General features: G+C 32.1%; 1 protein-coding gene across 1 annotated transcript; it reads right to left on the reverse strand.

Annotated features, from left to right (window-relative positions):
* Positions 1-1,244: 1,244 nt before the first annotated feature.
* Positions 1,245-4,352, reverse strand: LOC109020427 (E3 ubiquitin-protein ligase RMA1H1-like). Its single transcript, XM_019002879.2, has 2 exons — positions 4,182-4,352; positions 1,245-2,262 (listed from the first exon to the last, which is right to left on the reverse strand). Exon 2 carries the CDS (start codon positions 2,220-2,222, stop codon positions 1,452-1,454), a length of 771 nt encoding a protein of 256 aa, XP_018858424.1. The 5' UTR covers positions 2,223-2,262; positions 4,182-4,352; the 3' UTR covers positions 1,245-1,451.
* Positions 4,353-12,556: the final 8,204 nt, after the last annotated feature.

Here is a 12,556-nt window from a genome sequence, read left to right on the forward strand (position 1 = left end):
TGAATTAATTTCTACCGGCCTGGCTCAATAAATTGTTTTTTTCTGCATTAATAGATAGGTCACCGGCCGGCCTCCTCAAAATGTTAATTATTGTCACTTTATTATTATTATTACTAAAAGCACTTAGAGTGAGTTGTGAGTAGAATCGCAGTTTAAGAGGGGAAACCAAAAGAATACATGGGGGGGTAAAGTAAGTACTACCACTTGAAATCCTACTGGTTGCTTGAAACCCTCAAGGAATTTTTGGAAAAACTTGTGTCAAACAAACAAATTACACGCATTGTTGTTGATACATGTTGTTCTGTTCTTGACATGGACGGATCAGCTATTCAGCAGTGATGTCTTTTGGCTGCTGCCTCGCTCCTTCCCTTTTTATCTTTGGGTGAATATTTTGGGTCTTCACCAAATTGTCACTGCAAATGTTATAACGTGAAGGACAAACAGAGAATTAATGATAATCAAGACATTTTGCTCGTGACGATGATCATGATGGCTTGCTTTGTAAAGGGTCTCTTTGGATAATCAATTAGGTCCTCTCAATTCGTTCAAATATGAGACTGGTTTGCTTTGAAATTTCCTCCTCATCTCTTGAAGAAAACACATGACGATGACTTTATGCTAAACTATTTTCGTCTCGGTTGGTGATGAGTCTTTATCATTTGCTCACAAACCTTTTTACATTTCGGGTACTATACCCAATTCCCATATATATTATTTTCAGAATAACACTAAGTACAGTCGTAGAATACGCAAGGGTCATGCAGTCGCTTTAATTTTTTCTCATACAAGTCTCGTATTTATTCACTTTTTTCAAAATAATTGCACGACACTTAGATACTCGCAACTACAACTATCATTTCTCATATTTTCTACCCTAATAAGTTAATAACCATTTCTTCGATGGCGTTTGTAGGGACGTGCAGAAAATGTTGTTTATGAGCCATAACGAATCTAATAAAATCATCCTGATCATACTAAAAAGACCCTGAGTTCATTTTAGATAATCAGTTCACCTAAATAAGGATTGCTTGTCATTTTAGATAATTAGTTCACCTATATAAGGATTGCTTGTGAGCACAGCATTAGCCCAATGCCTGCCTACAATTAGCAATCTCAGTTTCGAAACTAAAGTCAAGCACGGAAATGACTTCCGGAATTTCACGTAAATTCAAGTGAAAATACGTCTTTCCCGTAAATGTGTCACAATTGTCCGAGTGGGATTTAGAAATTTCAACAAAGGAACATTTCACACGATGCATATTATTAAATCTCGGCTATTATGAGTTAGGATTCAAGAATATGGTTCCAAGCTAAAAACAAGACTCAATTACATATAATTGCAGCTCTGGAAGTGCAATATCCCTCACATGATCTACGACATCCGGCCGATTAAGCGTATAGTGCATGCTCGTAATTTTTTTTTACATGTATACAATGAGGAAGAAAGAGATTCAGAATGTGAGAAGACACAGAATTAAGCAACAGAAGAGGAAAAAACAGATTCTGCTGAGCGACTTATCAGCCTGCATTACATGCCTTCTGACTCTTGGACTATTGCTCCCTGCAAGATGGTATGAATTTGGATATGTATATAAATTTGTTAAGGTATTTCCGAACACCCTTGCATACACCATTTCTCCAAACACACCAACCCGAGAATCGAATGCATTCGTCATTGTACCAGCTCGGTTAAACAGCGATGAAGAGTCATGGCCTGGGTTGGGGTGGTATTGCTGTGCTTGATATGAATAACCGTCATCATAAAATTGCTGATCAGCTTGGTATGGGCTAGTTGTGTTAGTTGATCTTGGTAAGTCAACTCCACAACCAGGACCAAGAGGTCTTCGAGGTATAACTATACCAAGATGCGCCTTATTGCCTTTAGAACGCTTTGTGGTTTGGCTCTTGCAATAGAGTGGGACTAGGGATGTTTGAGAAATTTCAGCTTTGCATACAGGACACTGCTGGTGTTGGTCTTCATCAGATACTCTCTGGAAATGAAGCCATTTGTAAATGCAGGGCCAGCAATACAGGTGACCACAGAGTGTGACAACTGGATCTTGCACAGTCTCTAGACAGATGTTACAATCAAAGCCACCGGAGGAATTATTTTCAGAGTCAGGGATTGCATCCGAGACAGATTTCCACTTTTCTAGGGAAGACTTTTCCTCTCCAAAGGAGTCATTTTGAGGTATGGCCTCCTCAAAGAACTCTATATCCATTTATCGGTTGCTAAATACGTTTTCCTTCGATGCTTTAAATCTGAAACATAAGAAAAAACAAGGTTAGAGTCATGCGAATCTAAACTGCAGCTCCAAAAGCATGTCTAACAAAGAAGGTTCACTCAATTCAAAGGGAAAAGAAAAGAAAATAGAAACAAAGGCAAAAGAAAAACATATCTCAACCAATCTCCCTATGGATATTTAACGTATAAGAATTTCAAGAAGCTGAAAATCCTATCAAGAGAAGAATCATCAGTACTCACTAACAGTGTAGATTTGTGTTTTTGTCTTTAGCTTTTGCTTTTTATTATTTCTTTTTTTCTTTTTTTTGCGGAGAAAGATGCAGGAGACAGACAATTGTGTGCAATAATACATCTACTGTACAACCACCAACTCTTGATTTTGGACCTGCGTTACAATTAACATCAGAAAGGGCCCAATGGCGAAAAATACAGCATTTGGTCCCATCCACCCAAAGAACAACTTCGAATAAATAATGAATTCGTGAGGCCATCCACAAGAAAATAATACATGGGACCCCACTAATTTATACCCAATAAAATTACAGTTAATTATGTATAATGAGAAGTTGCATAGAACCGCTGTACTGGAGATTGAGACACAGAATCATCGTGGTTGGTTCTTCTAGAAATAATCAGTACAGATATCACAAACCCACTTTGTGTTGATTTTACAACATCAAGAATCCCATTCCTATGTTGGCATATAATTATCAGTACAGATATCACACCACTTGAGGGAGGAAATTCAATGGAGGATGGTCTTCTACAAAGCTTCCTTACAGATTCAACCAAGCTTTAAATAAAATAAAATAAAAATTATCAAAAGACTGATGATATCCATGAGTGAACATGACAATTTTTGGCAGGTGGGAATTGGGTAAACATGAAATTATCTAACCAATTTACAAGACATAAACCTAAAGGTGCTCAACTCCCATCTACCTACCTTTCCGATTTCAAATTTCAATGAAATAGAGTACCTAACAGAAACAAAATTCCAATGCTTGACATCATTTTGACTTGCAACTCCAAAACTATGAAACAGAAATTCCTTGAGAAACTAAAAGCCGAAATTGGAAACCATATAATTAGCTTAGAAAACGAAGAAGATTCATAGCCAGCAAGATTTTTCAGTTTACAATACATACATCTATCATACCCCGTCTGATTCCATCCCTATTAAAGATTCAGTTTTAGAGCAAGTCGAGACGAAATAACACAACAAGAACTGGAGACTTATATCATTATTCATACTCTTCCTGTGCTGCACTCATATATATTTATATGTGAGCAGAGGAAAAGTTCATATGAACCACCATAAAAGCATCAAATTCCCCTTACAAAAATAAAAACGAACCGGACAATTCTAATACTGCATTTAAACTACTCTTTGGAAGGTAAGCAACCCCATAGTCTTAAAGCAGACAACAGAGTTTTGTGAAAGCTGTGTTGGATCAAGATTAATGAAAAACGCCGAAATTTCACCCATTTTTATACCAGCAAAATGAGCTCTTTAAATCATCGAAAAGGAAAAAGAAATCAGCAAAGAGACAAAACAAAGCAGAAAACTACAGAAACCCAGCTAGCAAATTCTGGTTTTTCTTTTGCTAACCCTCCAAAAAGACCCAGGTCCCTTTTGTTTAAACAGAAGGTCAGAAAATATTTGCAGGGAAAACAATTAGGAGACGGCTTTTTCTTTCTTTCTTTCTTTCTTTCTTTCGTCGTCTTTCAAGAGCCAGCAGTAAAGTTATATCTATCATAACCAGGAAACTAATTGGAGTATGTCATCCCCGAGAAAATATTTGTTCATAGACAGAGTCCAATCTCAACGAGGCCAGAGATGGATCTAACCCCACTAGATTCTTAATCAATACATGTGGTTTGAGACTCTAAACGCACAGAGAGAAGAGAGAGAGAAAGGGATTGTGAAACGTACCACAAAGGTGAGAATTGATATTTCTCTGAAACTTGTTGGCAATGGCGAATCAAAGAGAGGCGTGAGGTGGGGTACTGGGAAGGAATGGAAGGAGAGGGTGAGACGGAGGAATTGGCTTCGAGGTATTTATAAACGGAAGGAAGAAAGAGGTCTCCTTTTTTTTTTTTTAACTCTTTGGAGAACGAGGTCTCTTTTTATATGCATAAATAAGTAACGTGTGAGAGAGAGAGAGAGAGAGAGTTCACAAAGCGTAGTACTTCAGGTTCAGGATAAACATTAATCCCCACGGGCCCACGCACGTTCGCCCTCAGCTCTCTCTCTCTCTCTCTCTCTCTCTCTTCTTTCTTAAGCTGACGTGTCGCCAACACGTTGCGCGTCAGTTGGAGAATATTTTTATCCCTTCCTTCCTCCTGTTCGAGATTACTCCTAAAAAAACAGAAATGCTTGGATCTCGAAAATGGTTCTCAACATTTTTTTTGAAATTTTTATTTTATTTAGTAATTAAAAAAAATATTTTTTAATAATGTTATAAATTTTTTATTTTTGTAAAAAAAAATTTTAATAATTAAAATACAAAAAAAATAACATGTTCTGCTCAAAACATCTTTTAGAACAAATTTTCGATACGAAAACTGTAGCATCGCTCCTAAAAAAAAATATTCTTATCTACAATCAGATTATATAAAATAAATTTCACAAACAACTATAGTTTAATATAATTTATGAAATTATAAAATTATTCTTATGTAAAATAAATCTAGCAAATGTAATGAATTATTATTTTCATGTAATTCTTTTATAAATATAATAATATTATTTTGTATCACCATTTTTTTATCTAATGCTCTCTAATATCTATCACATTAGTATTTCTCTTGTTGTCTACTATAATTTGTAAAATGATAGATATACAATTATTTTATAATAATTTATATAATTATATTTTAAATGAAGCATAATTTTTAAAAACAATTTATAAAAATAACATTATTTTATATAAAAAATAATAATTTAATATAATACCACTTTATTATTCTATTGGTAGTTTTATGTCAATATAATAAAATGGAAATATGATAAGAATATATTATATAATATTTTCAATCTTTAATTAGTGTCACTTGACATGATACGACACCATATATATTGGACTTATTATATCTTTCCTAATTGCTCAAATCATATTGTTTTGAAATCATATGGTATTAATGATCATTAAATGACAACCAAAGGATTACTTGTTTCACCAAAATTTTTGTTCCATTAATTGCAACTATTATTTTCATCCAATTTGAGAGTATCTCTCTCCATAATTTATAATTGGAAAAATCTATTTATCATTTTTTTTATCATAATCTTCTTAACATATTTTAATGTAACATTAAATGATAAGTACACAAGTAAAATATAATAAATAATTTTTAATTATTTAATATCATATTATGAAATGTTAATAATAAAATAAATAGTATTATTTATTATAATTTACAGATCTCATTTACTTTTTTTTTTTTTTCTTTTTGGTAACGGCAAACGCAAGACACGGTGAGACAATTTCCATTTTTTTTTCTTTTTTTTTTTTTGGTGGATTATTGTTGTACCTAAAGGAACGAAGAGTGAAAAATACGTGAATGTGCATTTTGCAGTCTGCAGCGTCGATGGAAAAGTAAGCTACGCCTAAATATATGTTGATTTTGCTCGAGCGTCACAGCCAAACTGACTCTGACATTTGTACGTTTTACTCCTTTACGCATCTCTTATGAAAGCTACATAAACATTTACACACATATTTTATATTGGAAAATGCTGTCTCGCTGGAAGCTCTTGTTGAGTTCTAGTATTTTTTTTATATGTATTTCTTTTAGTTTTTTTTATATAAATATTTTAAAAAATAAAATAAAAATTACAATATTATTAAAAAATATTTTCTTAATCACGAAATAAAATAAAAAATCATTTTTATTCTATTTCGTGATTAAAGAAGTTTTTTTTTTAATAATTTTTTTTTACTTTCTGATTAAGGAAATATTTTTTAATGATATTTTAAATTTATTTTATTTTTTAAAAATATTTAATAATTTTTTATTTTATTTTGTGATTAAGAAAGTATTTTTTAATATTTATTTTTTTTACTTTCGGATTAAGAAAGTATTTTTTGAATGATGTTTTAAATTTATTTTATTTTTTTAAAATATTTTAAAATATAAAAGATCTATATAAAAAATAATTTAAATAAAATATATGTAAAATAATATTACACCGCAACAAGAGCCCCCAACAGAAGCTTCCAATAGAGACTGTAGCATGACCCTTTTATATTAATTTGAAAGAAAAAAAAAAAAAAACTGATCTAGAATTTACACAATTAAGACAGAAGAATTTTTGCTGTTCTAGAATTTACACCACGCGTCTTCTAGTTCTTACCTGGCAGTTTTTCTTTGCAAGCATTAAATGAACTATTGTATTAATGCAAGGTAAACAAGTTTGAATAACTGTTGCGATCCATGCGAATCAGATTTTCAAAGTAGATTTTTTAATATATATCTTAAATTTAGTTATTTTTATTATAATTTTGAATTTTCTGCTGTCTACCCAATTGTATTGAACCTAAAATTCAAACAGAAATTTTTTTTATAATTACTTATCTCTGAAAATCTATATCCAGCTTTTAAATTAATTTCGACACTTTTCAACGCCGGTATACGATATATCTTGTTAATTTTATTTTTTTTTTCTAGTTTTTTTTTTCTTTCTCTTGTTCCAATGTTGAATTAAGATTTTACTCCAAATAGGCGCATTATCTAAATCTAGCCATTTGGTTAGTTATGAAATGTTGTAAAAAAAAAAAGAAAAACATTCTTATAGTTCATCTGAATTTCGACCCGAACATCCGGGTATATCTAGACCGGAATTCGGAAATTTATCCCATAATAAATAAATAAATGGTGATAGTTTTACAAATCAAATTATATATTGGTGGTATTGGTGCATCGATGCATGAAATGAAACAGATCTAGAGCTGGTGGCATTGGTTCATGTATAGACTAATTTGACACAATTAATAGACGTATGACCACCACATTAGAACAAAAACAACAACAACAGCAGCCGGAGGAATGAAAGATTTAAAACGTACGACCACCACGAATTAAAGTTTAGACCAGTACTATTTTACGTTTGTTAATGTGTTTGACTGCTGTCCAAATTTGAATTCCTTCCTCCCAGCTTGTACTGTTTAAACAAACGCACACCGCGCGCCTTGTTGGAGCGAAACGCTGCCTTTTCAACTCAAATAAAGACTGTTTCTAGCACGTTTCATTTGCTTCATCCTCATCAATATCACGTTTTAAATTTAACAATAAGATATGCAGCTAAGGTTAAAAGGCGGAAAAAGGCAATTCAATATGATTAATTATATTAAAAAAATAATTTTTTTTAAAAAAAAAATTATTGGATGAATACTTTACATTACGAAAAATGTTGGATACTGTATAAATCTCGAATATTCTCTTTAAATAAAAATGAAATCTACCATTAAAAAAAAATTATTTTTTATATAGATCTCTTTTTTTCCGTTTGTTGGGAAATACGTGTTTGTCTTTAAACACTCACGTGCCAGTCCATGTGACATTCACTTTAGCTTCTTCTAAAATGGCGTTGAAACTTGAGAGTACATGTGCCACGTGTTCTAGAAAATAACACCAATTTAAATAAATAAAAATACTTTAATTGAGAAGGTCGGTCCAATGTAATCACTTTTATTTTATTGTTTCTTATTTAATTTACATTTTTAAGGCTTATATAAGACTAATACTAAATATAATTATAAGTTGTGTAAGCGTCGCTCACTCCTCTTAAAAAAAATATAGTCCATCATAAAAAGAAAATTAACTTTTTCATGTGCGCGTATCTCATATTTATTCACTTTTGATATTTGTGCAATCTATGACTGCAAACATCATTTCTTTAAATTATATTAGATTAGAGGTTATTCTATTTCTTTATCTAATTATAGTAGAAAATTATTTATATAATTATAAAGTATAATTATAAAGTGTTCAACCTCTACGTACTTCTTTTAAGAAAAGTAGAAGAAACTTTTTTAAAAAATCAATTTTTTATGGTGGACTCTACTTTTTTTAAATAGAATGCAGGACTTGCATATCTTAAAACGGTATGTAACATTATTCATTTACAATAGTTATAGCTTTTTGACACCCTTCCAATAAGGGACACATTTTGATAAGTATTTATTTTTATCCACCCATAATTAATCTTATTCTAAATAAATATTATATTATGTGCATATTACATTAAATCTATAAATCAAATTGACATATCTTTGCAATGGAAAGTTTTGCCCAAAAAACTATTTACATTGTAGTGTGTTGGGTTTGTGGAGCCTAAATCTTTTTTGTGGTGGGCTGATTTGATAACTCAGTTCGTCAATGTTTCGTTACGTTTTTTGGTGGAGTTTCAATACATTATGGGGGTCTTGAGAGCAATGGCCCCAGATAGAAAGTTCGATACTTTGATTGATGTTTGCGAGATAGGGTAAACTCAGGCATACAATTCGCTCGATATTCACTCAAGCGAGTATTAAGTAGAGAGTTCGTTCAAGACTCACTTGACACCTTACACAAGCGAATAACCTAGAAATTGTGATATTAGGATTTCTGCTATACAACCCTATATATATGTTTATTATGATTAGTATGGCCATATTGGAACAATGTATTTGGCCCTAAATTGTATTTTATCATTCATCAAAATAATAAATCTTCTGCAGCTCCGTAAACGTAGGCATGTTGTCCAATCACGTAAATCTTTGTGTCGTATGATTAATTTCTTATTTTGTTTTATTTTTATTGCATCGTTTTTAACAACATAGCAAATCACAAAATATGTTACAACAAAAGAAAGATGTGACCTTCTACAGTTTATCAAAAAAGTAATAGCAGATACAGTCCTAGAGCATGTAAACTCCGTGAATTTCCTTTAAAAAAAAAGTATGGTCCATCATTAAAAAATAATTTTTTCATGTGACTCAATTTTATCCACTTTTTTTTCAAAAAGAGCGCATGAGACTTGCACACCTTAGAATTGCTAATATCATTTCTCTTATTAAAATATATATCATGATCACCTTAATTTCTTCATGCTTAATTATTCTATATCCGTAATGCCATTTGCACAAATAATTATCTTCTTTATTAATTATCTTCTTCATATATATAAGATGGATATATATAGAAATAAATGAAGCAACTACTTAAAATTACCTACATATATATTGTGCAACAAAGTAACTCTTCCTATAAATATATAAATATATATATATATATATAATATACAATACAAAAGGGATAAACTAATGTTTGCCAACTTTGCCGCACATTTTTCTCCCACTTTATTATTATTTTTTTATAGGAAATAGACTTCATTTCATCCATGAAAGAAGTTACAGCTTTAACTAGTTAATACAGAGAAAAACTTCGAATACAAGCTAAACTATGTACACATTTGTTATATGTCTCCCCCCGCACACAAATTTCTTTACGACGAGCATTGTCTTAACTTTTAGAAACTCTCATAAGAGAATATCACTCTTTGTAAAAAACAGAGATAAAAAACCAATCCTCACCTCCAAAGAACCCTATCCAAAAAAGAAGACTAATTATATTGTACACAAGATCAGCTAGAACCATGCAGAAAATTAATTAGTCTGTGAGAAAATTAATCATCATTAATGTATCTAGAAGTTTTTAATTAATCATTGATGTGTTTTATGCATCCGACTTAATATTTAAAACCATTCATGGCCGGGTTAATGAAGCAAAGACCAATTAATGAAAGGAGTACAAGATAATTAGTATATATATAATACTATATTATTTCGGAATAAGAAATTAATGTATATTAAACGAGTTTAATTATTAATTGTCTTCCGAGTTAATTAATTATCAGGAGCAGCAGTACTGCTAATAAATTAAGTTGGGATCATATAATTGGAAAAACATGCATGCATGCAGGATGGACGTTGGAATTTTCACAAACAAGGTTTTTTTTTTTTTTTTTTTTAAATTTAAATGGTGCGAGTAGTACTTGACCTCATGATTATTATATTATTGTCAAGCTTATAAATTATAATTACTTCCAATTCTATGTATATATATATGGTTGACGTACCATTTGGAAATGTTTTTTTGAAGGGTACTATTAATTACGTTGATCCCTTTGTAAGATATTGGATGCATGATAATGACGGCAGGCAAAGTCAATGGCTTTCATAATGCTAGGCTAGCTAGCTACTCATCAGACTGTATGATCATCGGAGGCAAAGTCAATGGCTTTCATAAATTATAAATTACTAAACCTAGCTATATATTATTATTAAGTGATGATATATTTATTAGGAATATGATCATACGGTACAAGCACGTCGTATGAACTTGTATCTGAATTAAGCAGCTTGATTATTAAGTCCAAGTAATGAATCATGTCAACCATATATATATATATATATATATATGATTAATTAAGGGGGATCGGTGCTATATGTTTATGTATGTATATATATATATATATATAATATTTCATTACAAATAATTATAACAATGCTACGTACGTACCTTGATGGCAAAATTAAAACATGTTTGGTGTGGATGAAAAAGAAAAAAATTACTCTACAATAAAAACAAACATTTGTGACGGATTATTTGCGATGATAATGACTATTTGCGATGAAAACACTCGTATTAACAAGAAATAATCATTTTCACAAAAAAAAAAAAAATCACAAATTTACAATTTTCTTGTCGTGTGCAATCTTTACCGGCTTGCGTGTGTGTGAGTGTATATATAGAAATAATCTACTCATCATCTCAATTTTCATTATCTTCTTATCATTCCATGCTGTGGTATTAGATGATAGGTTTATAAGTGAAATATAATAAATAGTTTCCAATCATCTAATATTACATCATTTCTAATAATAAAAGGATAATGCTATTGGAACCAACATTTCTAATCGAGAAAGCTGACCAACAAGTGTAAATGTACTTTTTTATTATTATTTTTTATTTCAACCATTTTTTTATATATTTTAAAACATTTTTAAAAGGGAAAAAAATATCAATTCACTAATTATCACTTCCTTAATTATTAAATTAAAAAAAATAAAAATATAAAAGGGCAGGGAAGTTACGGAGATGGGATGTTATTCTTGAGGAAGACAATGAGCAAAGTTTGGCGGAGACTACTAGTCAGCCCCGCCATCCATTATGAATCTCTTGAGTTGGAATTGTCGAGGGCTTAGAAATCATTGGACAGTTCAAGACCTCTACTGTATGGTAGGGGAGAAGAGGCCCAAATTAGTGTTTCTTATTGAAACAAAAGCTAATGCAAGCAGGTTGGATAGTGTGAGGAGGAGGTTAGGTTTTGAGGGCTGTTTTGTGGTGGAGGCAGTGGGAAGGAATGGAGCCTTGGTTCTATTGTGGAAGGAGGAAAAGGAGGTTGAGATTTACAACTTCTCTCAGTGGCACATTAGCGCGTGGGTTGGGGTTGGGGGTGAAAACAAAAGATGGCTGCTGACTGGCTTCTATGGCCAACCCGAAACAAGTAGAATGAGGGAGTCATGGAACCTGTTGGCAAGATTATGTCCAAGTAATCAGACTGCATGATGTGTCTTGGGTGATTTTAATGAGATCACTTCCCAATCAAAGAAGCAGGGGATAGTCAAAGAAGCGAGGCACAGATGGGATCATTTTGTGAGGTTTTAGAGGTTAATAGTTTGTTTGATCTGGGCTATAAGGAGGGTAAATTCACTTGGTGTAATCAACATGCTGGTCCTTCCTTACAAAGGAGAGGCTAGACAGAGGAGTGGCAAATGGCATGTGGATCTCAAAGTTTAAAGTGCATGAAGTGGAGGGTTTGGTTGCTAGAACCTCAGACCATAGCCCTTTGTTGTCGCATATGGCAGAGGGGTCAAAGGGGGTTATGAGGAGAGTGAAGCTATTTAAATATGAGGCAAAGTGGGCAACAATGGAGGGTTGTGAACAGGTTGTTGAGGGAGAATGATAAAATGGGGATAAGCTTGACTTTTCCATGCAGAGAATCCAAATGGCTCTTACAGCTTGTAGTGGGGCTCTAGTCAGATGGAGTAAAAGGAAAGAAAATGAGGAGGGGAAAGATCTGAAGGAAAAAACTGACCAACTGGAGAAATTGAGTGGTAGAGAGGGGCCTCATGATGTTGAGAGGGTGAAGTTACTGAAAAGGGAAGTGGGTTTGTTGCTTGAATAAGAGAATCTGAAATGGAAACAAAGGGTAAAAAGGAACTGGCTCCTCTTTGGGGACAGAAATACTAAGCTTTTCCA

Source organism: Juglans regia, chromosome 1 (assembly GCF_001411555.2).
Source record: "Juglans regia cultivar Chandler chromosome 1, Walnut 2.0, whole genome shotgun sequence".
NCBI classification, from domain to species: domain Eukaryota; kingdom Viridiplantae; phylum Streptophyta; class Magnoliopsida; order Fagales; family Juglandaceae; genus Juglans; species Juglans regia.

Excerpts from the sequence above, each read along its gene's own strand:
- LOC109020427 (XM_019002879.2), bottom strand. The coding sequence starts at position 2,222 with ATGGATATAGAGTTCTTTGAGGAGGCCATACCTCAAAATGACTCCTTT.